Consider the following 27529-nt stretch of genomic DNA (forward strand, 5'->3'; position numbering starts at 1 on the left):
AAGGTCAGAGTCGTTTGATCTCTGGCAACGCAGATGGGACTAGTCTACGAAAGGTCGGTGGACGCACAGGCATTACAACATTAGGGTGTGGCTTGAGCGAAAACATCGGGAGACCAACTACCACATTACCCAGTTCATCACGGGACACGGTGGTTGATACAGGCAGTATCTGCACCGCTTTGGGTTGGATGATTCTCCGAACTGTCCCAGATGCGATGGCATACCGGAGGATCCAGAGAATGTGATGTTTCACTGCCCACGATTTGCGATGGAGAGAAGAAGCTTAAACCAGGTGCTGGGCAGGAGCGGGACCCCGGAGAGCTTGGTTACTGAGATGCTGGAGTCCGAGGAGAAGTGGCTTGCGGTTGGCTCTGCAATCATCCAAATGCAGGATGAGTTGCTGAAGGAACAAAGAAGGAGGAAAGCTACAAATAGGAGAAGGATGAGTGCCTAAGAGCAAACCTACCCCGCGAAGTAATACTTCAATGGTGGTCCCGCGGGGCTGGGGCTGGAGAGACCGGGGGTGGTTTTTATTGGGTGTGAATCCCACACGCGCCGCTGTAGTTCCGCCGTTCGGACGGCGAAGCTGCGGCGGACGTGTCTTTCTAAGATTTTCCACCTCCACCTCCACCCCACTATCATGATCTCCCTAGCAACTGAACCGTTTAGGACATCGTTATACAAGATATTTCACAATAGTGATCCCAGCAAAGAATCCTGTGATATATTCCCTGGACCCACCTGTGTGTCATACCAAAGTTTCCTTCCTATCAGACAGCTATAGAAAAACAATAATTCAATAACCAGTTTGATGCGGTCAAAAATTAATTTGGTTATGCAGAAGCCAAATTGTCAGTCTAAAAATCCTGCCAGATTCTGTATAACAAACAATGCTTTGCTATAGGTTACTAGCTTTGACATTTTCATTAAACTGTCAAAAATAAGCATATAAGTCTATATAAGGAAGGTTTACTAAGGAGCTTATCTGCTTTAGGCAAAGAATCTAACTCTCAGTGCCTGTATAACTCTCAAGAGATTATATTCATCAATCATGTCTCAAACAACTCCCCAAACATGTCTGATCTCGACCTAACAGCCAGCTTATGGACTTTGTTTGGCAGACCTTTAATACTAGTTAGTTTATTATCCCAGCCTACTGCAAAACTCTAGCACTTCTTTCATCATTACTCCAATTATTTACACTATCACGCCTAAAGGACTTTCGCAAACCCCTACTACCTCGAGAAAGTAAGACCTGAACAGTTTGCAAAAGTCAAAAGTCAAAAGAGGTAATTTGCGGAATTGCTTAGGCCTCTAATCTTCTTAATTTAACTCATAGGTTAAGGTACATCCAACTCTGCCCAGAGTTGTTTACAGTAGTGCCTCTGCTACCCTGTATAGCTAGTTTGAGGTTTCTCCGCGCTTTCTTGTAGGCAAGCTTCTTCAGTTCTATCGAAAGTTTACTGTTCCACTAGCAGTTAGATCTTCTATTGTGGAAAATATAACGTTTCACCATCGGTGATAATATAAACAAGTCGGAATACCGGAAGCTCGCGCTTCGGGTATAAAGGTTTTGTGTTATGTAAGAGACGCACATTTCTCTGTCCGTATATAGCTACAAATCCAACATAATCCTTAATATTTTTCCAAACTACGAGACATACGTACATATTAGAGCCATAGATATCATGCTCACCCTAAACAAACAAACTGCCTATTACCTACTGTACACATATTTGCACGTATCTAAATTTATCGTACCCATATTTCCGATTTACGTCTTATATCTAACTGAATTAGGCACTACCCCCAAAGTTCATTAGCACGCATATATTATATACCTACATATACACATGTCTGGTTGACAAATAACTAAAAAACTAAAACAAAATAATTGTCTGCGACCCAATTCATAAAAATTCATTTCGTTGTGGTATTGACGAATTGATATGTGATGATGACGTCATGCGGGTTGTAGAGTGCACGAAATTCACAAAAAATTGTAAAGTTTCACCCCCAATAACTTTGTTAATAATAGTTGGATTTTCTTCAAACTTGACCAAACTGTGTATTATATTCTTCGTTACACTCATGCCAAATTTTGTATTTCTGGGATGAACATAAGGGGGGGTGCCGGGTAAATTTCTAAAATGTGGAAATATACTATTATTAACTTTATTTGTGCAGATATCGGAACCGGATATATTTTGAGGCCTAGATTTCGTAGAGATGCACCACTGTGATTTTTTCCAGATTTTTCGGTTGGATAGGTTCTGAGAACGAGACCTGTTACACTTTTTGTGGGTCATATTTTCAACCCTGACTCCCCTATGTTTCATCTAATATCAAATATTGAACCAGATTCAAAAAGTACTAATTGAGACCTTTCATTTGATACCCTACTTGGCTACATTCTGTGAAAAAAAAATTTGCACCCTCCATTCACATGTACGGAGAGCCCCCCCTTAAACTTAACGCAAGATGGCGCCACTTACTGCATGTAAAGGGATCACCAGATTACATACTCTCACCAATTTTCGTGACAATCGGTCTAGCCGTTTCCGAATAAATCGGGTGTGACAGACAGACAGACAGACAGACAGACAGACAGACAGACAGACAGATAGACGGACAGACGTCAACAGTCGACTGAGCTGGGCGAGCTTTAAAACGCTCCGCGTCTATTTGGTGTTAAATAACAATTTTGGAAGCAGTGAGCAAAACAAAAAACAAAAACAGTGAAAGTTGGTGAATAAGGTGAAAGTGACAAACAAAAGTGTATAATTATCTGAGTACTTTGCAAGAAATTCTTCTTCATTGACTCTTCAGTGATAATTTTTCTCTTTGTTCATTTCATTTCCTTTGTTTGCCCTCTGTATTGAGCTAGAAATTAATTAGCCGTTTACTGAATGTATTAGCGGCTACAAACTTGACTAGTGAATATAAAAGGGAACTGACGATAGTGATATACGTGGTGCGGTGCGAGCTTGTCTGCTCGTCGACCACGAAGACTCAGGTTCAAGCCCGAGTAAGGACGCCGCATTTTTTATCAACATTTTAAATTTTGAATTCTAATTCCATTTCCACCCTGGGTTTGAATCCCACTAAAAGCGAAATTTGAATTTTCTATTCGTCAAGAATTACAGCATATTAGATATCTTCACAAACACTATGGAATGCAGTGCTACGCTACAGTGCTACGGTAGGTAACTTGCTTGATTTGTTGTGATTAGTAGATTATTTAAAAAAATGGAAGGTGAATATAATCAACCCGGAGAAGAGACATCCGCCCGGACGTTGGATGTTAACACAGCATCCAGCCTGGTCCCCACTAGTAAGGGCGTCGGCGAGAAGACGCCACTGGTAAATATTGGAGGCGACCCATTTAAGAGGAGCAGTAGAGTCATGCGATCCCCGGCAGCAAAGCCCGATAATGCTGACAAAATTAGCCAACGCGCCTCGATTAAGGATGCGAGTAGTGAGCCGGAGCCGATAACTAAGCTAGGGGCAATGATAAAAAACCTTATGGAGTATGTAAACGCTCGGCATAATGTCCATCACGCGATTAAAGACCAAGTGCGTGCTATTAGAGCTGCGTATCTTGAAGTACGAGAAGAACTAAAACAAAGTAGTGCAGGGAAGAAACAGGGAGAAACTGCAGCACTGCAGTCAACGCCTAGAGTGCTGCTTCCATCTAGGGGCAGCCCCTTCACTATTAAGGAAACTCCGGAGCTCCGTAAAAGACCGAGAGAGTCTAATGGGGAACCAGAATCTCCTCGACGTAGCCAAAAACGCAAAATGGAGAAAACGCCTCCACGGCAACTTCGCGAAAGACTACCAGAGCCTACGGCGAAAGACGGTAACTCCAATCAAGGTTCCACTTGGACTAAGGTGGAAAGGAAGAAAAAGCTGCAGAAGAGAAGCAGGCCTGATGCGCTAATAATAACAAAAACAAGTGAGCTTACGTACGCTGATATTCTGCGCAAGGTCAAAACAGACACCTCGTTAATGGAGCTAGGAGAAAGTGTGAACCGCATAAGGCGAACACAGAAGGGCGACCTATTGCTGGAATTCAAACCAGGCGAAAACAAGTCAGAAGACTTGCAGAAAAAAATCGAGTCGTCACTGGGTGAGGCAGCAGAAGTGAAGCTCAGTCAAAATCGTGTGGTCATTGAGTGTAAAGACTTGGACGAGATCACAACGAAGGACGAAATTTGTCAAGCGCTACGATCCCAGTTGGGAATACAGTCGGTCCAGGAGCGAGATATTTTACGGCTGAGGAAGGCATATGGCGGCACACAAACTGCGTCCATAAGCCTAACACTTGAAGCGGCCAAAAGGGCTATCACAGCCAGCAAAGTTCGGATTGGCTGGGTCGTCTGCCGACTACGAGAGCAGATAACTCTAAAAAGATGCTTCAGGTGTTTGGAATTTGGGCACGTGGCGAAGAAATGTACTAGCGTTCACGATAGGTCCGACCTGTGTCGTAAATGCGGAAATAAAGGCCACATTGCAAAAGCCTGCGAAGAAAAACCCAATTGTCTGTTCTGCAGGCAAATAAACGACATTGACAGCGCCCATGTCACAGGCAGCAGCACATGTCCGGTGTATAGGAAGGCGATCAACACTATGCGCAAATGAGGTTCCTACAGCTAAACCTGAACCATTGCCAAGCGGCTCAGGACCTGCTCTCCCAGACGATATTCGAAAACAAAATCGACGTTGCTATTATCTGCGAGCAGTACAAAAACCTAGACAGTGGAGTATGGGTCGCGGATAAGAGCGGAAAGGCAGCGATATGGACATGCGGAAATCGGGCCATAGAAGGAACCACCAAGATCCTCGAGAATGGCTTCACTAGAGCAAAAATAGGCGGAATATCTATTTACAGCTGTTATGCGGCTCCAAGCCTTACGACAGAGGAGTTCCATTCTTTGGTGGAGAGGTTAGCAACAGACGCACAAAACCATAGTCCTAAGATAGTGGCTGGAGATTTCAACGCATGGGCTGAAGAATGGGGCAGCCGAGAAACGAACGCAAGAGGACGAATATTACTCGAAGCTCTTTCTCGTCTGAATCTTGTAGTGGCTAACACTGGATGCGTGAACACTTTCCGTAAGAGAGAAATGGGGTCCGTGATAGATGTCACTTTTGTTAGCGATGTTTTAGCTAAGGATCTGCAGTGGTATGTCAGTGACGAATATACACATAGCGACCACCAGGCCATCATTTTTGAAATCAGACATGGAAAACGAATGAAACGGTCTCGGACGAGAGCTGAAAGGTGGGCAGCTAATAGGTTTGACGAGGAGATTTTCGGAGAGGTTTTGCAGCAAAATACAGCGCTTGAAGGAAGCGCAGAAAATAAAGCTCTGCAGATTGGCGAGAAGTTGCGACGAGCATGTGACGCATCCATGCCAAGGTATGTTGTATCACAGAAGCGAGTTCCGAACTTTTGGTGGAATTCTGAAATCGGAGAATGCCGCAAGGCCTGCCTCAAGGCCAGAAGGCGCAGTCAGCGAAATAGAAACCGATCTGGATACGAGCAGTTACATGAAGAATATAAAAACGCTCGGAAGAAACTACATGTGGCCATCATGAAAAGTAAATGCGAACACTTTAAGCGACTGTGTAATGAAGCTGACACGAACCCCTGGGGCGGCGCTTATAAAACCGTAATATCGAAAGTTAAAGGCAAACGCTCCCCACCGATCTCTTCCCCTACTCTGCTTGATGAAATAGTAACGGATCTTTTCCCACAGAATGTGAGTACCGCTAACCTTCCCACTGTCGAGATAGACACCGCGGAAGTTCCCACGGTAAGCGAAAAGGAGGTCCTCGAAGCTGCGGATAAAATTGTTGGAAGTAAATCACCTGGCTTGGATAGCATTCCCAATAAAGCTCTGAAGGCAGCAGTAAAAATAGCTCCAAATATGTTTGCCGAGGCGTTCACCACATGCCTTAAAGAAGGAGTATTTCCTACACAATGGAAGAAGCAGAAATTAATTCTAGTCCCCAAGCCAAACAAACCTTTGGGTGAAGCTTCGTCCTACAGGCCGATATGCCTTCTAAATAATACTGGCAAACTATTCGAACGAGTAATCTATAACAGATTAATTCGAATTGCCGAAAAGGATGGCGGTCTCTCCGAAAATCAGTTCGGTTTTCGAAAGGGGAGGTCTACAACGGATGCACTTGTCCTAGTAGCAAACACTGCTAAGACCGCACTTGACGAGGGCAAATGTTGTGCAGTGATTACACTTGATGTGAAGAATGCCTTCAATTCCGCTAGATGGAGCAAGATACTTGAGTCCCTAATTAACTTAGGCGTGGCGAAGTACCTGGTGCGTATTGTTGCCGACTTCCTAATCGATAGGACTCTGTGCTGCGAATCAGATGAAGGAATGAAATCCTACCAAACGACATGCGGAGTTCCGCAAGGGTCTGTCCTAGGGCCACTCTTGTGGATTATTATGTATAACGGGGTACTGACCCTAGACCTTCCTACTGGTGTGGCCTCCATTGGTTTCGCGGACGATATTGGTGTGACGGTTGTTGCACGCCTTCTCGAGGAAGTCGAGCTCTATGCAAATGAAGCAGTCTATGAGATTAAATCCTGGTTAGAGAATGCTGGTCTACAGCTCGCAGAGCATAAGACGGAAGTAGTACTTATTACCAAGCGGAGAAAGTGCACTTCCATGAAGATCAAAGTTGGAATGCAAACAATTTATTCCAAGCCTGCACTTAAGTACTTAGGTGTAATGATTGACCAGAGGTTGAATTTCAGATTGCATGTGGAGGGTGCAGCAACCAAGGCATATAACATCGGAGCGCTGGTTGCGAGAATGCTACCAAATATAGGTGGCCCAAGGCCGAGTCGTCGACTCCTTATTTCAAGGGTGGTCAGTTCGATCCTACTGTATGCAGCCCCAGTATGGGCAGATGCACTGGAAAATATAATAAATAAAAGAAAGATTGGAGCTGCGTATCGCATAAGTGTGCTCCGAACATGTTGCGCTTACAGAACAATTTCTAATGAAGCAGCTTGCGTGATAGCAGGAATGATCCCGATTGAGATTCTGGCGAAAGAAATACAACGACTTTACGATCGAACGTACCTCACCGGAGAATCTCCTGCCCGTCGGCGACAGTTCGCACGAGCTGAAACTGTCGCGGAATGGCAAGAGAAGTGGGACGAGTCAGAAAAAGGCCGTTGGACTCACAAAATCATATGGGATATCCGGAAATGGATCGAGCGACCTCACGGCGAAGTAGGTTTCGACCTAACTCAATTCTTGAGCGGACACGGAGGCTATCGAGCATATCTGTACCGATTTGGGCGCGATGATTCGCCATATTGCCCACAGTGTGTAAACATTCCAGAGGACGCAGAACACGTCTTTTTTCACTGCCCCAGATTCGAAACCCAAAGGGCTACATTAGAAGCTACAACCGGGGAGCACTTTACACCTGAAAATATCATGGAGCTTATGGTGAAAGCCAAGGGAATATGGACCGAAGTAGAAAAAATGATTACAGCCATCGGAAAGAAGCTTAGGCAGGAGGAAGTCATCCGAAAGAATGAACGCGAGAGGAACACGAATGTTGACATGAGCGCAGAATAAATTCTGATCCAGCCCCGCGACGTAATACCAAATGGGAGTCCCGCGGGGAGAGTGGAAGGAGAAGGAGGTGGTTTTAGTGGGTAAGAGTCCCACATAACCGTGTGGCAGGAGCCTGCGGTAGCTTTTGAAGCTTTCCACCTTCCATCGGAAAAAAAAAAAAAAAAAAAAAAAAAAAAAAAAAAAAAAAAAAAAAAAAAAAAATAGACGGACAGACGGACAGACAGACACCGTCACCATTCTAATAAGGTTTTGTTTCACACAAAACCTTAAAAATTATCTGCGAAGTTGTTCCTATTATAGTATCCCGGTCCAACAACACCTCCCCAAATGTTTCACTGTCACTTCGCAGACAACCTGACGTACTTCCCATCCATGAATGTGCAGACTAACCACTTGGCAACCACACTACCTAACCAGTTGGCACGTTCTTCACATCGAAGACGATTGCCTGGTGAGCACTATGGGCATAGTGTCCGCTGACGTTCTAGGATATATCGTGAGCTATCAAATAGCTAACAGAAGCCAAATCTAAAAGTAAATCAGACGCTCTTTTCAGTATGCATTAACCTGACTATTATTAGCCATTATGGTGGGAAACTACCCGATACCTTCAAAATACAGCGTACTCTTGTGCTTTTCATTGACCTTACCCATTCTGTGGCTTATCCATTAAAGTTAACGCCAATGATTTGGTCTCCTTTCAATCGCATTCAAAATAAATCAGTCCAACTTATCTTCAAACTCAGCCAATATTAGGCACGTAGGAGTACACAGCTATATCCGAAGCCAATTATAGGCTCCGTCATAAATTCCCGAAGGGCTTGGTTATCGCATGGCCACAAAGTCGACTTTTCTATTAGATCTGTTATACACGTTATTGGCAGGGTTCTCAAGGAGTTCGCTTATTATAGCCGCTTGCACTCCGGTTCGTAGGTGGTCTGTAAGAACAGAAGATCTAAGATAAGATTTATTTTCTCACGACACCCTTTAAACCTTTTTAAATCAGAATGTTCAGATTTCCTCTGCTATGTCTGTGTAATGTCATGGCACAGCATGCAGTTGTGGTCCCTGTCATGTTCCCAATTAATGTCACCCTTTTCCCTGCACCATCTTCATCGGTCATATCAGTAAACAACACTACGTACATGCCTTTGTCAGACTTCGGTAGAAGAGGCACTTAAAAAACCTCTGCTCTTTGAGACGACTAACTAACCACCAATACGAACTTTCCCAGCGTCCCGCGACTTATAGCCTGCATCTTCTTGTAGACGAATCAACCAACAACCTCAAACCGCACTGGTCAAACACAAGCACGAAGAAGAATAAGGATAGGGGAATACAACTTTGAAACCGTTGACAATTTCTCCTATCTAGGGTCGAAAATCACAACCGATAACAACTACGATGATGAAATCCGCGCACGGTTGTTGTCAGCCAACAGAGCCTACTTCAGCTTACAAAGACTGTTCCGCTCGAAACGTCTCACCATAGGGTCAAAGCTCTTACTGTACAAGACTATGATCTTGCCAGTCCTCATGTATTCCTCGGAAACTTGGGTTCTTAGCAAGAAAAATTGCGAACTCTTGGCCGCGTTCGAGAGAAGAATCCTCCGAAGAATTTTTGGCCCCCTACATGAGGATGGACGATTCCGTAGCCTACCCAATGACGAAATCTATGAGCGATACCATGACCGTCCTGTTGTGGATAAAATCCGGCTCAATAGGTTACGGTGGGCGGGTCACTTAATCCGTATGGATGAAGATGATCCCACTCGGAAAGTCTATAAGGGCAATATCTATGGTAGGAAAAGAAGACGAGGCAGACCCTGCCTAAGATGGAACGATGGCGTGGGCCAGGACGCCAGACAGCTTTTAGGGATATCGAATTGGTGGACCTCGGCGCAAAACCGGGATGTCTGGAGTTCCTTATTAGGGCAGGCCTAGACCGGATACCGGTTGTTGCGCCGTTGATGATGATGATGATGATGATCTTCTTGTAGTCGGATCATCGCCGTCTGTATGCCGGAAAGGCATATCTGAGGCAAAGATTAGATAACTCCTACAAATTGTTCATCTTGAACTGCTCTGCAAAGTCAGATTTCAAACTTAGAAGTGACCTTGTCTATATAATTCCCTACACTGGATAAAAATTTCATACTTTTGAACACTCAGCACTCTCGCAAGCAAATTTTTTATTTGACTCTCGGCATCACTCCCACCGGACCTTGCCAGCTTCTGCTGCTTGACATTTCGCCTCAGGGCTTTAAAATGGGAGTCAACTTTTACTCTTCTTGGTATGTCTCCAAAGGACATATTGCTCGTACTAAAAATGAGCCTCATTTTATCCGTCGCTTCTAGTCTTTTCAACCTTAGTCCAGCCACAAGGTCCTCTTCGATGAACATCAGCTCCCTTTGTTGTATTAGCGTTTTAGAACTATTTTCGGAGCTACCTAAGTTTAAGGCCTTTCTCATTTTATGTACACTGGAATCAGTTAGTACTTAATTAGCGATTTGATCTATTGTCACGAGGCGAAATTTATTCGCTTCAAATTTCTGCACTTTCCACGATATGATGCCACTCAACAGCTACATTAACACACGGCAATTTTAGCGGCAACTCACCAGGCAGTTGCAACAGTTCCAACCTGGAGTTTTTAGCGATCTTTTTTACCAAACGGTCGAACATCAGCGTAGCGTCTGCTTCTGAGGCGCCCATTTCCTGCTCTACAGATATCCTTGCGGCGACTGTGGCTTTCACACCTAAGTCCCTCGAGCTGGCAAATTGCAACTACAAATGATGGTATCCGCCCGATGATTCTTCCAGCCCAAACTAGGTCCAAAAACCGCCTTCTTTCCGAGGGACATGACTGCTACTCGATCATGCTTCTGCCGTGAAATCGCGCCTCCGCGCGTTCCCTACACCTCATCATCGATGTCTGCTACTACTGAACCGCAAGCTACATCTACCGTCAACCCCAGCTCCTGTTACTTCAGCGTCCTTACCCCCCCCCCCCCCCCCCCCCCCCTTCAAAGTGGCATATTCTCACGACTTCGATATCATCACCAAATTTTTCTTTTCGCCGCAAGCGATTATCATTTACTATTATATTATAGAAGTACGAAGCTACGAAAAAAATTCCCACTCATCCGTCTGCCTCACCAACCTTCAATGATTTTTCAAACAGCAAAAGAGATCTTTATCAAAATTTATGATATTTAAAGACCAAACTAACAAGTTTCAATTTACCTGCCTTGGCTTTCTAACACTACGTCGTCTGCATTACCGAGGTCTGGTTGGATGGCTGGGTTTTAGATTCTTAACTCCTCGATGGTTACTCTGTCTTTCCACTGCACTAGGCAATTGAATCGGCTTTAGCGCTCTGATAGCTTTTAAGTCTCTTCTCTGTGCTGAAATCAATTTTTTCTCTTCTGCAGAGGGTTTTAACACTGTACCGGTCATTCCACCAAAAGCATGTCCCTTTTTCCGGCAGATTATCAAATCCTAACCTTATTCTTCCCCTCCCTTTATTTCATTCTCTGCGGCGAATTTAATCCTCTGATGGTCCCTTGGTCTAATACTCTCGGCCTTCATTCCCTTCCCAATAACTCCACCTTTACTATTTCCACTTTCATTAACATCTACGCCACGCTCCAATACACCCTTTCCGGAAATCACTCAGTTTCGATTTTCTCCTCCCAACCTTCCTTTGCATTACTTTTCCCAATCCCCTCGCTCCCCCTCTTACATTACTCCTGACGCCCATCATCCTCCTCTTGAGTTTGATGCTCAAATCACCCGACTCCACCGCGCAAGTTAGCCAAGTTTAACTTTCGAAGGCCTCAACTCAGCCCTGGAGACAATCAATTGGATTTCTCTTCTCTTTGCATTAACGTGTCGGCTAGCAGCGGCTTCAACTATTCTGTCAGTTCTCCTTTCTTGTTTCATCTGCTTCTCTCTTAAGTACCTGGGGTCTTACCCAGCCTGGTTCACTTCTTCAAAACTTACTGCAATGAAAAAATTCCCATCTTTTGGAAAACATGCTGGCTTTGTTCAAACTTTACTGGAGCTGGGAAACTTCAAACCATTTTGATCTCACATTTGCAACTCTCTCAACCTCGCCCTCCCACTTCCTTTCATCAAATTCGCTGACTCCTCTACCAACACCTCCTCCCCCCAACTGTCTTTCGATTTACTCTTTCTTTATCCCGAGACCAAATGCAACCTGGCCCGCACCCCCTGGCACTTCCCTCCTTACTCCTTACCTAGCCAAGTCTCTCATTGACAACCTTGATGCCAATAGGAACTCTAGTCACGATGAGCTTCCAAACGTCTTTTCAATTAAAACTAGTCAGTCCTATTCCTTGCCTTCTCCATAATTTTGAACAAAAGTTCCAAAGAAAACCATTTTCGTAGCTTGTGAAAGAAGACTCTCTTCATTTTCAATCGCAAAGCTGGTGATCGCACCCTTACTAAGAGTTACCGCTCTATTTTGATCCTCTACTCCTGTTCCAAAATCTTGGAACGGTATGTCACCGACTGTTTGTCTGCAAAAATTTGGCCACGTCATATTAAAAGACCAACATAGCCTTGTTAAATGTAGGTCCATTGCCTCAAACATTACCGACTTGACGAAATGTCTAAATTCTCGTGCACACTATTTATACTGATTTTTCTAAAGCCTTCTACAGTGCAGATCACAAGCTACACCTCTTTCGCCGGTCATATAGTATGCCCTCCACAAGACTCTATTCTGGGCCCTCTATTATTTTCAACCTTCATCGACCACATCCCGTCCTCTCCCCCCTTCATACTTGCCTTGCTCTATGCAATTGTCAGTGGATGTGCTTCTGGCTCAAATCCTCTCCCATTTCCATTTCCTGTTCTCTTGACTCCACTCAAAACCACGGAGGCGCTTTCAACAATAAGCTTCGCTTTGACACCCACTGCCACGAAGTTACCAATCGAGCTACCAAATTGTATTCTACGCTCCGTCCCCGATTTTGACTGCTTTCAACCAACCTTAATTCTTTTCAACTCCCTGTTCATAAGTATCTTGGGGTGCTCGTGATCTGGTTACCCTCCCGTTACTATCACTATCTGGCCCTCGGAACGGTGCAACGTAAATTCATCCATCCAATACCATCCATACATCCGCCTGTACTTAAATTCATAGGCACATTACTGCTTAGGAATACAAATGCTTCACCCTGAAATTTATCTAATTCCCCCCCCCCTTAATGCAAATTTTCGATTATGAAAGCATACATTCGAATAACTCCACGTAACATAACGCTAATGGACTCATGTGTGGTTTGCCATTATTGGACATGATTTATGTACGTAGTGTCGCACTTATGCTGTCCATATTCATACTAAGGGGGATGTGTTCAAGGACGAATCGCCAGCTACCCTGTTTTCCACAGTCTGTAAATTCGTTACTGCGAATGATACTTTCAAGGTTCAAGAGATCCCATTCAACAGAGAATGGATATGTCCTCGGCAGGATGCATGCTTTCCACAAAAGTTGTCAATGATATTATGAGCAAATACCATAGTAATCCAAGAGATACTTGAATTTTGTTCCGGGTCAGTGGGATCTTGAAAATCGATTTTCGTCTTTGTATGTTCCATTCAGTGTTTATCTGTTACTTTTTAATAATAATAATAATCAATATGAGGATTCTATGATAGATTGAGCGGTAACAGATAGCTGTATTTTTCTACTGGCACTACTTGCCAGAACGTCACTTTTTTCCCCCAAGGACTGTTTCTGGGGGAGTCTAACCACTGCATTGAACCGAATAGAGCCATGAATTTCCATTCCTCACCTAGGCATCTTGCGACAGTATTCACCAGCCGAAGCAAACCGGAAAGTCGGAGCATGAAATCCGAGGCAGATATTTTCACTGCACAGATTGAAAATACACGAGTCAAAGTCTCCTATTCTGTATTAGCAAATACAGGGAAGGGTATGTGGGGCGGCAGGATTCGCGGCATTCGAAATTTATTTCGAAACCAGCGGACAGATGACGTCACCGGCGCTCCACTCAGTTCAGACCTCGCTACAAGAGTGAAGAACAGAGTGGGTGACGAGAAATGTCAAATAAAAAAAAGACGGTTGGCAGTCATTGTGAGAAGAACGAGTTTTGTGCAGAAAGAAAATAGTTACGGACGGAAATCAGTATAATTTCTAGTATCTCGGAGTTATAATAGGAGTACTTTTTTGAAATTGTGTATTGAACTTTGTTAAATACGAGAACTTTGTTCAATACGAAAAACATTTCAGCAACCTATTTCGAATTATAAAAGAATACAAGCTCCTAAAAGTAGTCCCTTTGCAGGAACTGAGGTCTGTTGAACCATGACTTCTGAATCAAATGTTTCTGTCGACAGAAACCTCTGGAGGCACAATCAACAAATACCAATGGATGACCACAAATCGTGGAAAACCTACACCCAGTATCTACGGGTTGGTCTGCCAGAAAAGATAATATAGCAACTCCCTTAATGAGAGCAACTGGAAACTTGACTATGGCATGCCTGTCGGTGACACTGTTGCCTAACTCTTCCAAAAACCTGATAGGAAGACTCGGCAGAAGGAAACTTCTACTGAAACAGAAAAGGGACTACAGACTTGCTTGTCAGAACCTCCTCCTTCGCCTTTACCAGAAAAAGCGGAAGAAAGGGAAGCTGGTAATGTGGACGCAACGGTATGTGGAAACAGATCCATTCAGCCGGGACACCGTGAACCTAGGAGGCCTCCCAGTCGACGACAATGGAAGTCACTGCGAAAGAAGGCGAAGTTTCTTGGAAATGAGCATATGGGCGTTGCTGCACCACCAAGTGTGGCGATGTCAAGAGAAATCGCACGCAAGGAAGCGAAACTTTCGGGAAAAGGTGAAGACAAGCTGGTAACCCCGGTGAGATCCACACTGAGCGCAGCAGACTTCTACAAACATAAGAGTTAGTCAAATTAACCTGCAGCATGCCTGAGCCTCTTCCTATCAACTAGCAGCAAGGCTGGCAAAGGAGAAGGACTGTCCCAATATAATTCTGGTTCAAGTGCCATGGGTTCGTTTTAACAAAAGCTGTGGTATTAGATCAGTCAGGACTAGGATCTTCTCTGAGGAGAGATCGCCGAGACCGAGGCCCGGCATTCTGGTGTCAAAATTGGTAGAGTCAACCATTCTGAGACAGTTCTGTTCCTAGAACCTTATTGCGGTCAACTTACAATACCAAGTTAATGGTAGGAGGAGAAACGTCATAGTTGCCTCTGTTTACTTACACTATGATTCTTTGTGTGCTCGGCTGCGGCGAGAACTAAGGGATCCGGTAGTATATGCGGAATCAAGTGGCCTCGAACTCTTAATAAGTTATAATGTGAACGCTATTTGTCGGGGCAGTAACAAATGCATTCCTAGAAGAGAGAAGCTGTTTGATTTTATGACTTCAGTTGATCTGATGACTGCGAACCTGATTTGAAGTGATCCTATCAAAGTCGGACTAGACATATTATATAAGTTGCGTATTTTTGTTGAAATGACCTCTTGTTCCGAAACTTACACCTCTCCGTAAAACTCTCCAATAATCGATTGCTGTTTCCAAGCTACAAAAGGGTCAAGTCAAGAACAACTAAGACGGTATCCAGCTTTTGTACTCTATAACTTACAGTTAGTAGTTCCATGATCCTGCAAAGAGTTGACAAATCTCCCTTCAGGTACATACCTTCCTACAGATAAGGGAACGCCCGGCGGATGCGCTGTGGGCATAACATGTCCCCATCAGGAAATGCGCGCGCTTAGGCATGCTCATGCGCAGGCCGGGTAGGTGAAAGCAAACCCTCCACCGTGAATAAAAGTTGTATATGAGAAGATACTTAGAAATCAGACCAAATGTGGAAGAGGTACAAAGCTTCGAAATGCCAATATCGGCAATTTTTGGGAGTGGGCAAGCGAGCTGCCATCCGTCAATATCCAGCCACCAGTTTCCCACTACTGAGGAAAACCCAGATATTGCGACAGCCGAAATAAAAATGATATCCGCACAGGATCCTTTTCATAAGAATTTGAAGCTTGGAAGGTAACCACCCTCGGTTATACTGATTACTCCGGACAAGGTAAAAATACGTAGACGTGCTAGCGATAGTGGTAGCTGCAAAATATCCCGAGAGTGCGGAATTTTATGGAAATCTAGAAGTAACAAGTCACGACCATACTCAATTGTATAACCTGTATAGCCTTGATGAATGTGAGAATATATAGGGGTGTCAATATTAAGTCGAATCATTATCTCATTGGCATAGTGCTCCGAGCTCGAATTACAACACCACCTACAATCCCCTCTAACAATAAGTTGAAAGTGAATATTGAAGCCATTGACAGCACAGCCCTCCGCAACACTTATAAGGGCGAAATGGATGCCGCAATATCTGCAGCTAACAGATGTCCTGGAGATGAAGCATCAACACATGATCTTCACAACAACCTGACGGGCGCTATAATTTATACTACCATAAACATACTTACCTCCAGCCGCAAGAAACGTCAGAACGGCGAGTTCGACGATGACTGTAAGCCACCACCAAGCATAGAAGAAACAGTCCGTGCAATCCATCGGCTTAAAAGCCATAAGTCGCCATAAGTCGGATGGAAGAACAGCCGAATTGGTTAAATATGGAGGCGACCAATTACACCAAGTAGTTCAATAACTGATGCGTCATCGTGTGGAATAGCAACTCAATGCCTGGTGACTGACATACATAAAAAGGGGGATAACACGCAATACAGCAATTACAGAGGTATCACGTTGTTGAGTACTATCTAGAAGGTATTCTCCTCTATCTTGCTAGGCCGGATAGTCCCATACGTTCAGAACATCATTGGTCCATACCAAAGAGGCTTGACTCCAGACAAATCATCATCCAGCAAATCTACAGCAAGTGATGGAAAAACTGTTGTACGGCCATGGCAGAATTCGACTAACTGGGCTAACACTGACCAATATGCGAGGCCAGATAAAAACAGCAGGATCACTCTAGAGACCTTTCAATATCAAGAACGGTCTAAGACAAGGGAATCCCCTATCATGGGTCCTCTTCAACTTAGCCCCGAAAAAAGTGATTCGCGATGCAGATGTAAATGCGAGAGGCACCATATTGTTTAAGTCCACCTAGCTACTGACCTACGCTGACGATATTGACATCATGGGAACAACCCGAAGGGTACAGTCTACCTTCACCTAGATCGAGCAGGCGGCGCGAGATCTCGGCTGCACATTAATGAAGGCAAGACGAAGAACATGGTGGTAACGTCACCGCCAAAAACCAAAGAACCAATAACATCAAATCTCACTGGTCAAACGAGAAAGATAAAGATAGGAGACAACAATTTTGAGGCCGTTGATAATTTCTCCTATCTAGGGTCGGAAATCATAACCGATAACAGCTATGACGATGAAATCCGCGCCGCCAACAGAGCCTATTTCAGCTTTCAAAAACTGTTTCGCTCGAAACGTCTCACCATAAAATCAAAGCTCTTACTGAACAAGACTATGATGTTGGCAGTCCTTATGTATTCCTCGGAGACCTGAGTTTTTAGCAAAAAAAAAAAATTGCAAACTCTTGGCTGCGTTCGAGAGAAGAATTCTCCGATGAATTTTTGGCTCCCTACATGAGGATGGACAATTCCGTAGCCTACATAACAACGAAATCTATGAGCGATATCTGGTTGTGGATAAAATCCGGCTTAAAACGTTGCGGTGGGCCGGTCAATTAGTCCGTATGGGTGAGGATAATCCAGCCCGGAAAGTCTATAAGGACAATATGTATGATAGAAAAAGAAGACGAGGCAGACCCTGCATGAGATGGGCCGATGGCGTGGGTCAGGAAGCCAGACAGCTTTGAGGGACATCGAATTGGTGCACCGGGAACCCGGATGTCTCGAGCTCGTTATTAAGGCAGGTCTAGACCGGATACCGGTTGTTGCGTCATTGATGATGAATACATCAAACACAGACAACACCAACTCTGGAACGCCACTTCATCCAAGTTGCCCTTATGCCTAAAGCAATTTCATACCGCAGTTTTCGATAAGTTCTGGGCAGTTCGCAATATTTCGAACATTACTTTTCGGATGGTGTTAGAGCAATTTAATCCATCACACGAGTCCTTGTTGCCGCAGAGTATACCAGATCAGTTCAGTTCACACGGTCAAACACCTTCTCTAGATCCAGAAATGGAATGTGAAGAGGGCAATACATTTCACGGTATGCGTCCCTGACAGGGAAGAGGCCAGTTTCCGCTCTGGATCCTCCTGCATTGACCAGATCAGCACACTTTGGATCATTTTGGAGCAGTATGCGGAGTTCAGATTCCCGCTTCACCTTCGATTCATCAATCTCGTGAAGGCCTTTGACAGCCTCTGATTGTACAATGCAATCTTCTTATCTACTCTAATGAGCATAACATCAAAGGTGCCAGTCAAATTGTTTTTCTTGGAAATACCTCAGATACCTCAGAACCATCATCAATTTGAGGTTATTCCGCCTCAATGTTCTCTCTTTGTTGTTATATAGGAGCAGCATATGGAAGGCGACCACCACTGTTACTCTCTCCCGTGTCATTGATGTGGTCTGGCCTGAGAAAATCTCGAACGATGAGCTAAGATTTGCGTACGGGCCAGTTACCGATAAATGTGTTGGTTAGGGGTCGGAAGTGGCAGTGGGTTGGCCACACTTTAAGATAGGGCAACAAATATATTGCTGAATATGTGTTGCAATGGAACCCACTTTCCTAAAGTGATGGTCAAGTGGGTCGCCTTAGGATTACATGGTTCTGAACAGTAGGGGAGGTTGATGGCTCGCAAGCATGGTGGACGTGGTGGCTCCATTCTAGAGATATTGCATTACGTAGGGCCTATCATATTATTCACCTTACTGACACTTGCAGAACATTAAATATTTGATGATTATGAAATTGAAACCCAACTTCATCGAAAAATGTAAAAACTAGGAAAAAGTATCAATAGGCAATAGAGGTTGTGTTGATTCCCCACATGTTCGGCTTCGATTTTAACGAAATAAAGGGGCAATAAGGCACTCAGGCTGGGTCATTAATTTCTGTTCAGTTTTATGCTTTGGATTTATTCGCTAGTTTCTCATTGAGCTTACTGAACAGAAAGAGTTAAATGAATATTTTTTCCTCTTTCTCATGACTTTTTTCAAGTTATCTCATAGGTGCTTCTATACCGGGATGTTTACCACTGCAATATCAAATAGGTGGCCTTGAATACCAAGCCCTAGAGACCACTTGCTTTCACAGAAGCTTTAATGACAATATCGCCTTTGAGGTTTCACAATACTCCCAATAACCCTTTGATATTTTATAAAAAGTCATTTTATCTGTCAATCCAATGCAATTTAGTCATAATTACTCAGAAGAGTAGGCTGAGATGTAAATTCGCAAAATATAAACTTTGAATGCATTTGCAGACCATACAAGTAATTGCGCCTCAAATGCACTCAAGAGCAGAACACTTTAATCTAACAATATGTCTGCAATGGAAACTTTGTCAGTGCCTATTTAGAGCGTCAAATTTCATGTACAAATCCAATAATATCGACAAAATGCCTCAGCAAGCGACCAACTTCGATTAAAATTTTATGTAAATTAGATAACAAATTACGATCTTGCATTTGAATAAATGTCTATCCGGGGGCCGAGAGACTCACGGTCCAGATCTGAGAGGTTGTGTTGGATCGCCTTGAAATTTACTAGCAATGTTGGATATTATTTTGGGGGAATTCAAATTGATATCACTTATTGGCCACATTTCGTTTAATATCCACCATGACTGTCCTCTGTCGAAAAAGACATAATAGGACCATTTCGTCCTTATGAACTTATATGTAAACAGTACCTTTGAAGATAATATGTTATCTACATTCATTTAGGGTTTCCCATATTTCACGACTACTCACTTCGAGGGCAATCGATGCTTTCTGGCAGACCAACAAGCAAATAATTTGAATCCATAAAGCGGAAGCTTTTCCGACCCCACAAAACCCTAATCGAAGCATTTGATTAAGTAATTTCAAGCAATAAAAAAATTATCTGAAACAATGACTCAACTCATCGACCAGCTTGAAATTGGATACATGTAGGATGGATGATTTTGCAACGACAACGGCGATTTAGTGTGCCACCCATCAACGTTGAACAATTACATCTGAATCAAAGCCAATCGCGGATATCTTAATTTTCTAAAATATCTAATTTAAAATGAAAAATCTTCCCTTGTTGGGCTTAATTCTTCCGTTGATCTGCTCCTATATCTCCGTGGCTACAGCACAAAGCCACAACGTAACCTGGGGTATGGTAGGTCCAAACGATACACTTTTGGAGCGAGAAATAGTTACGAAGAAATACAAGTTCCTCCGAATTATAGATGAAGAGTTTGCGTATCCAAGAGAGGTAAGATTGTCCAAAAAAGCAGCTTAAAATTGTGACGCTATTTTTCTAAACTACTTGCAGAACTTCAGCAACGACTATATAATTACTGCAGTTCGCGTTACGGATCTGTACACTGACGGCGATGGCGGATATGCTATGTTGACAAGTGGTGGACCAGGAGTAAAATATGTCACGATTAATCTAAAATCTCAACGGACCCACGGATTTAATTTCATTATTGAAGTATTTGGACGGGAAGACAAATAGACATACAAATCCATATAACCTTCGTACCTTTGTGAATAAGTGAATATTGTTGAACTAGTGTTTATTATATGTACATATGCATATGTGAGTTACATACTCAAAAAGTAAAATAAATAAAATTAATTCAAAAAATCTTACGCATTTATAAGAAGTCCTGGATGAGAAGAACCAGATACAGTTGCTTTGCTCGTGGAGGATATTAAAACACATTGTCAGAGATCCTCAGCGATGCTACGGAGGTGTAGCTGTCGCACTATGCCTCTCATATACCTTACCGAAATTCTTCTTCTTTTTTTAAGGTTTTGTGTAAACACAAAACCTTATTAAAATCGGTTTACTGTCTGTCTGTCTGTCTTTTTTTTTTCGGCGTTGGAAGGTGGAAAGGTTCAAAACCTACTGCTGGCTCCTGCCACGCAGTTATGTGAGACTTCTACTCACTAAAACCACCTCCTTCTCATTCCACTCTCCCCACGGAACTCCTATCAAGTATTGCATCGCGGGGCTGGATCAGCTTTTAGCTGCGGCTCATTATGGTTCTCTCCCTTCCTTGTTTTCGTCGTAGTTCTTCCTGCCTAAGCTGTTGGTGAATGGCTTGCAGTTCCCTTACAACCTGGTTCCAGGCATCCGTTGACTCCAGCATAAACTCCACAATGTTTTCGGGTGTTAAACGCCTGTCTGCGACCGCTTCCATTCTTGTTCGGTGCGCGGTGAACCTGGGGCAATCAAATATGACATGCTCCGCATTCTCAGCCACGTTACCACATCTTGGGCAGCATGGTGATTCGTCGTGACCAAATCGATGTAAATAGGCACGATAACCTCCATGTCCACTCAAGAATTGTGTTAACTCGTGGCTTAATTCCCCATGATTTCGTTCAAACCATCTCCGAATATCCGGAATGATGCGGTATGTCCAACGACCAGTATGGGACTCGTCCCATCGCTGTTGCCACCGTTCGATAGATTCCCACCGTGCCAGCTGCCGTCGAAATGCGCTAGACTCTCCAGCTGCATACGTTTTGTCGTAGAGTCGCCAACTTTCCTTCGCCAAGATGTCTATGGGGAGCATCCCTGCTAGTACATATGCCGCTTCTCCTGATGTTGTCCGATGTGCACTGCATACCCGGAGTGCACTTAACCGATACGCCTTTCCCAATTTTCGGCAGTTCACTTTGTTATTCAGAGCAGTTGCCCAAACTGGAGCTGCGTAGAGTAGCACGGAGCTGGAGAGCAGAAGACGTCGACTTTGTCTTGGCCCACCAATGTTCGGTAGTATCCTCGAGATCGTTGTAGCGATGGAAGACGCTTTAGTTGCGGCGTACTCAATGTGTCTTTTGAAGTTGAGTCTACTGTCAATAATTACTCCCAAGTATTTGAGCGATGGTTGGGAGTAAATTGTTTTTCCGCCAACTTTAATTTTCACAGTTGTGTTCTTTCTTCTCTTGCTAATGAGAACTACTTCTGCTTTATGCTCGGCAAGTGAAAGGCCAGAATTTCTCAGCCAGGAATTGATCCCCATATCGCTTCATTTGCATAAATCTCGATCTCGTCTTGGTGCTTTGCAACCACCGTTATTCCGATATCATCGGCGAAGCCAATAGTTGTCACGTTGTCCGGTAGGCGTAGCGTCAACACTCCATCGTACATAACTAGCCACAGCAAGGGACCCAGGACAGAACCCTGTGGCACTCCGCAAGTTGTCGGGAATATTTTTAGCCCATCGTCCGAGTCGCAGTAAAGTCTTCTCCCAAGGAGAAACTCGACCACAATGCGTACAATGTACTTCGGGGCTTGTATCTTGTCGAGTGCCTCGATGATTTTATTCCATTTTGCACTATTGAACGCATTTTTTACGTCGAGGGTTATTACTGCGCAGCTTTTTCCTTCTTCTATTGCAGCCTGAGCCAAGCCAGTCAGCGTGCTGATTGCGTCGACAGTTGATTTTGCCTTACGAAATCCGAATTGTTTGTCGGAAAGGCCTCCTTCCTTTTCCGCAACAGCGAGCAGTCTGTTATATATTACTCGTTCAAATAGTTTGCCAATGGTATTGACCAGACATATCGGCCTATAAGAGGAGTGGTCACCCAATGGTTTACCTGCCTTCGGAACGAGTATTAGCTTTTGTACCTTCCATTGCTCGGAGAATTCTCCTTCCCTAAGGCATGCCGTGAAAACTTGGGCAAACATACCTGGTGCTGTCCTCGCTGCTACCTTCAGGGCAATGTTAGGGATTCCATCCGGTCCTGGAGTCTTTTTTTCAATCAATCTTTTTGCTGCGTCTAGAACCTCCTCATTTACCACTATCGGAACTTCGTCGGGATTTAAATGTACTGCAGGCAGACTTGTACCATTTAGATCCACTGGGAATAAAGTGTTCACTATATTCTGCAACAACTCTGGGCAAGCAATCGGTGGGGAGCGCTCGCCTTTTAGTGATGACATCACCGACCTATATGCGCCACCCCATGGGTCAGAATCAGCTTCAGTACACATCCGATTGAAATGTTCGGATTTGCTCCTTGCGATAGCTACTTGCAATTTTTTCCTCGCATTTTTATATTGCACGTGTAGCTCCTCGAACTCAGGTCGGTTTCTTCTGCGCTGGGAGCGTCTCCTAGCTTTGAGACACTTTTTCCAGCATTCCTCAATTTCGGAATTCCACCAAAAATTAGGATTTCGTCTTCGGAAAGTGCTACGTCGAGGCATAGAGGCATCGCATGCCCGCTGCAATTTTTCCACGACCTGTGAAACTTTGTTTTGTGCGCTTCCCGATAGCAATGTATCTTCCAGAAGTACCTCCTTGAACATTTCAACAATCTGTCTGTCTGTCTGTCTGTCTGCCCGTCACACGCATTTTTCTCGGAGACGGTTATAGCGATTGACACCAAATTTGGTAGAAAGGTGGGAACTGTGAACGCTCACGCATACAGTGAATTACATCCTTTTACGTCGAATTTAAGGAGGGGTCTCCATACATGCAAAAGGGGGGTGTACAATTTTTTTTCATCAAATATAGTCATGAGGGGTATCAAATTAAAGATCTCGATTAGTACTTTTCAAAGCCGATCTTAGTTTTGACATTTGTTGGAAGGGTGGGGAGCGGGGGGGGTTGAAAGTGATCACTTCTTTAAGGGGGCCATTCTCAGAAACTACCAACCCGCAAAATCTGAAAAAAATCAGGAGGCTACCACTATATGGTGCCTGGGCTCCGAAATACCTTCCATGCCGATATCTGTTTAAATAAAGTTAATAATAGTATACTGCTAAAATTTTTTGTAATTGGTTAGAAACCCTCCTTAAGTTCATTCTAGTACCATAAAATTTTGCAGTGATATAGGCTATAATATAGAGCATGATCTTACCAAGTTTGGTGGAAATTGCACTATTACTAACAAAGTTATCATACCTCAAATTTGTCGCTTCTTTGAAAATTGAAGACTGTGAATGTCAATATCACCCGAAAGTGGATACTCTCACTTAATATATGGATATATTGCGTGCTACGTACTAAGAAATACACAAAACCTTTCGTACCTGAAGCGTCCAGCTTCCGGTTTCCCGACTTGTTTTCTTTTTCTTCCGCCTTTGTCCCGTTCACAAGCGGGGTCGGCTCGTCGTGATCGGTTTCGCCATTTGGCTCTATCGAATGCCTGATCTGGGTGCAATCTCGAGGCTTTCAAATCCCCATCCAGCGTATCAAGCCACCGTTATTTAGGTCTGCCTTTTGGTCGTTTACCATCGACCTCGATGTTCAGACCAATCTTGGCCAGTGAATTCTCGTTTGCACGAATTGCGTGACCATACCATCGAAGACGCCTCTCTCGCAACTTTTCCACGATCGGTGCAACCCCATAACGATCGCGGATATCCTGATTTCGGATGTGATCTAAACGTGTGACGCCACTAGTCCAACGTAGCACCTTCGTCTCCATTACCGCAAGACGCCGTTCATTGTCTTTTATGGTCGGCCAACACTCAGAACCATAGAGAGCGACTGGACGGACGACATTGCGGTAAATTTTAGATTTGAGGCGTTCGTTGATACGTCGATCACAAAGAACTCCAGTTGTGGAACGCCACTTCATCCAGGTTGCGTTAATGCGTGAAGCAATTTCATAACGCAGTTCTCCATTTGCTGATAGCGTTGACCCGAGGTATTTAAATCGCTCAGTTCTGGGCAGATCACTGCCGCTGACAGTGATTGTGCCTGTTTCATGGGGATCGGTCGTCAAAAATTCAGTTTTGTTTAAATTCAATCTGAGACCGTGTTGCATGAGGCGATCATTCCATTTTTGAACAAGTTGCTCGAGATCATTTTTGCTATCAGATGCTAGGAAAACATCATCTGCATAAAACAGTGTGTAGGGCGCTGGACGTTGGATATCCCGTGTGACAGTGTCCATAACAAGGACAAAGAGGAGTGGTGAGAGGGCACTTCCTTGATGAACACCAACAGAGACACGAAGCGGTTTTGATACACCCGCCATACTTCGAACTTTACTTTTCAGATCGTGGTGGAGCAATTGAACCCAGCGCACGAGTTCTTCTGGTACTAAGTGTTGTCGTAAAGTATACCAGATGAGTTCGTGTGGTACACGGTCAAACGCTTTCTCTAGATCCAGAAAGGCAATGTAAAGAGGGCGATGCTTCTCACAGTGTTTCTCCATGAGTAACCGCGCAGCGTGTATTGCGTCAGTAATTCCGCAGTTCTTGACAAATCCGGCTTGATTCACGGTTATTTCAACGATTTCGCGAATACGGTTGTCGAGAATGCGTTCAAAAATCTTCATGGTATGGGAAAGTAACCGGATCGGACGGTAATTTGAACATTCTGCTGGGCTACCTTTCTTTTTCCATATTGGAACAGTGGTACTTTCTTGCCAGTCAGATGGTGTTCTTCCTTCCTGAATAACCTGGTTAAAGAATTCACTGAGCCACAGTGTTGGGTCCCAGCTCTTCGCTTTCCAGAGCTCAGATGCGATGTCGTCAGGTCCTGTTGCTTTCCCCGATTTCATTTGTTTTATTGCCTCCTCGACTTCAGTTGCGCTGACTGGTGGAACTGATCCAAATGTCGGCAATGATTGTGGAAGTGGAGAATGAGCAAATTCTTCAGTTGAAATCTGCTCGAAGTATTCTCGCCATCTATCAGTTGCGGCTCGACGGTTGGTAAGCAAAGTACCGTCCTTGTCATTAACACAACAGAAGTGTTCGATATCCTGTGTGCGTTCATCACGGCTTTTAGCAAGTCGATACAGATCTCTCTCGCCATCCCGAGTGTCCAATTTATCGTAAAGATTTTTGAAATGGTTCGCTCGGGTGACAGCGACCGCTTTCTTTGCTTCCCGGTTGGCATTCGTATAAATTTGCCAATTAGCAGGCGTTTTATCGTCGAGAAATTTGTGGTAGAGGCGTTTCTTTTTACGGACCTTCATTTCAAAATCATCATTCCAAAGCCAAGTATCTCGGTTGATGTACCGCTTACCCGGCTTGGTGACCCCGAGGGTTGCAGAGGCCGCTTTGTGGATCGTGTCTTTCATTTGGTTCCATGATTCTTCCACATTCGTAATGGTTGGCAATCGTATGAGTGAGACCGCTTCTTCTTTCTTCTCACCAAATCGCCACCATTTAATGCGCGGCGGGCCAGTGCGTTCCTCACGCCGTTTTATCGGTGGCTTGATTCGCAGGACAGCAATCAACGGCCGATGTTGAGGTGCGATGGTCTCATAGGGAACAACTTTGCAATCAGTGACAGTGGTAAAATGTTGGCGTCTTATGAGAATATAGTCGATTTGCGTTTTATTGTTCCCACTATAAAATGTGGGAAGATGAGACAATCGTTTGATGAACCATGTATTCATAAGTACAAGGTCATGGCTGTCCGCAAAATCGATTATACGCTCGCCACCTTCATTGCGCGCTCCGAACCCCTTTCCCCCATGGCACCTGTTACCGTCTGCCTTTTCACCCACATGACCATTAAGGTCGCCGGCAATGATTATGTAATCGTCAGCAGGCACGTGGCAAGTCTTTTCATCGAGAAGTTGCCAGAAGGCATCTTTCTCGGCATCAGGTCGACCTGTCTGTGGTGCATACGCGGTGAAGAAGTGAATAGTGCGATCAGCTGATATAATGGTGAGCTTCATCAGCCGATCATCAAATCGTTCGACTTCTTTAATGGCATCACGGAAACCCTCTGAGATGGCAATGCCAACACCATATTGAGTGTGTGGGTTACCAAAATAGAGAAGTTTGTAGCCATTTTTACCGCGTTCGCGTTCAATGTCGCAGCTTTTGGAACCAGACCATCGGGTTTCTTGCAGAGCGCAGATGTCAATGCACCTTTTCCGAAGGGCTCTTGCGAGTTCCTCGGTCTTTCCAGTTAGGGTACCAACATTTAGCGTGCAGACACGTATTTGTTTTGTTCGTTGTGTGTGGACTAACTTGCTTACGTCCTGACGCCGTCCATGCGTCATGAACCCTTCCCCATTTCTCGACAGGACCGGGACCCGTCCTGCCGCGTCGACTGAAGTGGACGCCCTAGCATTTCTCCGAGGCTTGTGACTCAATCCGATCATCATGTTTATAACGACATTGTATGCATTTTCTTGGTCGACCTGTCGCGGGGCCTGTCACCAAGAGAGATCAGGTAGGATTTAGCATAGTAGAATAACTCCAACTACACTCTATTTATCTCTTTCCCTGATTTCAGCATTTTATTTTTATTTTACTGAGGATAGTACAGAGTACGTTGCCTCAAACCCTCCTCCTTTACCTGGGCTTGGGACCAACATACTATGTTAATAGCATGGCGGAGTTATATACCTTACCGAAATATCACCTGAGAAACGAGAACGAAGCCCGAGGCCAAGTAGTAACCGGAAAATTCTAACTCAAAGAGGTATGCGACACGTGCTGATAGTTTTTTGACATTATGAGTAAATGGTAATGCAAACGGAACCTCTTGGATATCGGACGAACTGCAAAAGTAGACAGCTTTGCCATGCACAAGATATGGACCAAATACTAGGGGGTGAATCTCAAAAGTAACGGGACTGATCCCAGAAAAAATTATTGGCAGTTTTGTTACAGCAACTAAATATTCTTCAAAGTACTCGCAGGACCTTTTTGTATCCATACACCGCTACAAATCTAGACCAATATTGGCCCTGAATGCTCTTTACAGCTCGTA

General features: G+C 44.2%; 1 protein-coding gene across 1 annotated transcript; it reads left to right on the plus strand.

Moving 5' to 3' along the window:
* Window positions 1-19791: 19791 nt before the first annotated feature.
* On the plus strand, window positions 19792-20401 carry LOC119651694 (probable salivary secreted peptide). The gene is made up of 2 exons (XM_038055404.1): window positions 19792-20094; window positions 20155-20401. The coding sequence occupies exons 1-2, from the start codon at window positions 19903-19905 to the stop codon at window positions 20338-20340; spliced, it is 378 nt and encodes a 125-aa protein (XP_037911332.1). The 5' UTR covers window positions 19792-19902; the 3' UTR covers window positions 20341-20401.
* The last annotated feature ends 7128 nt before the right edge of the window (window positions 20402-27529 follow it).

The sequence above is a fragment of the Hermetia illucens genome, chromosome 3, assembly GCF_905115235.1.
Source record: "Hermetia illucens chromosome 3, iHerIll2.2.curated.20191125, whole genome shotgun sequence".
Classification (NCBI taxonomy): Eukaryota; Metazoa; Arthropoda; class Insecta; order Diptera; family Stratiomyidae; genus Hermetia; species Hermetia illucens.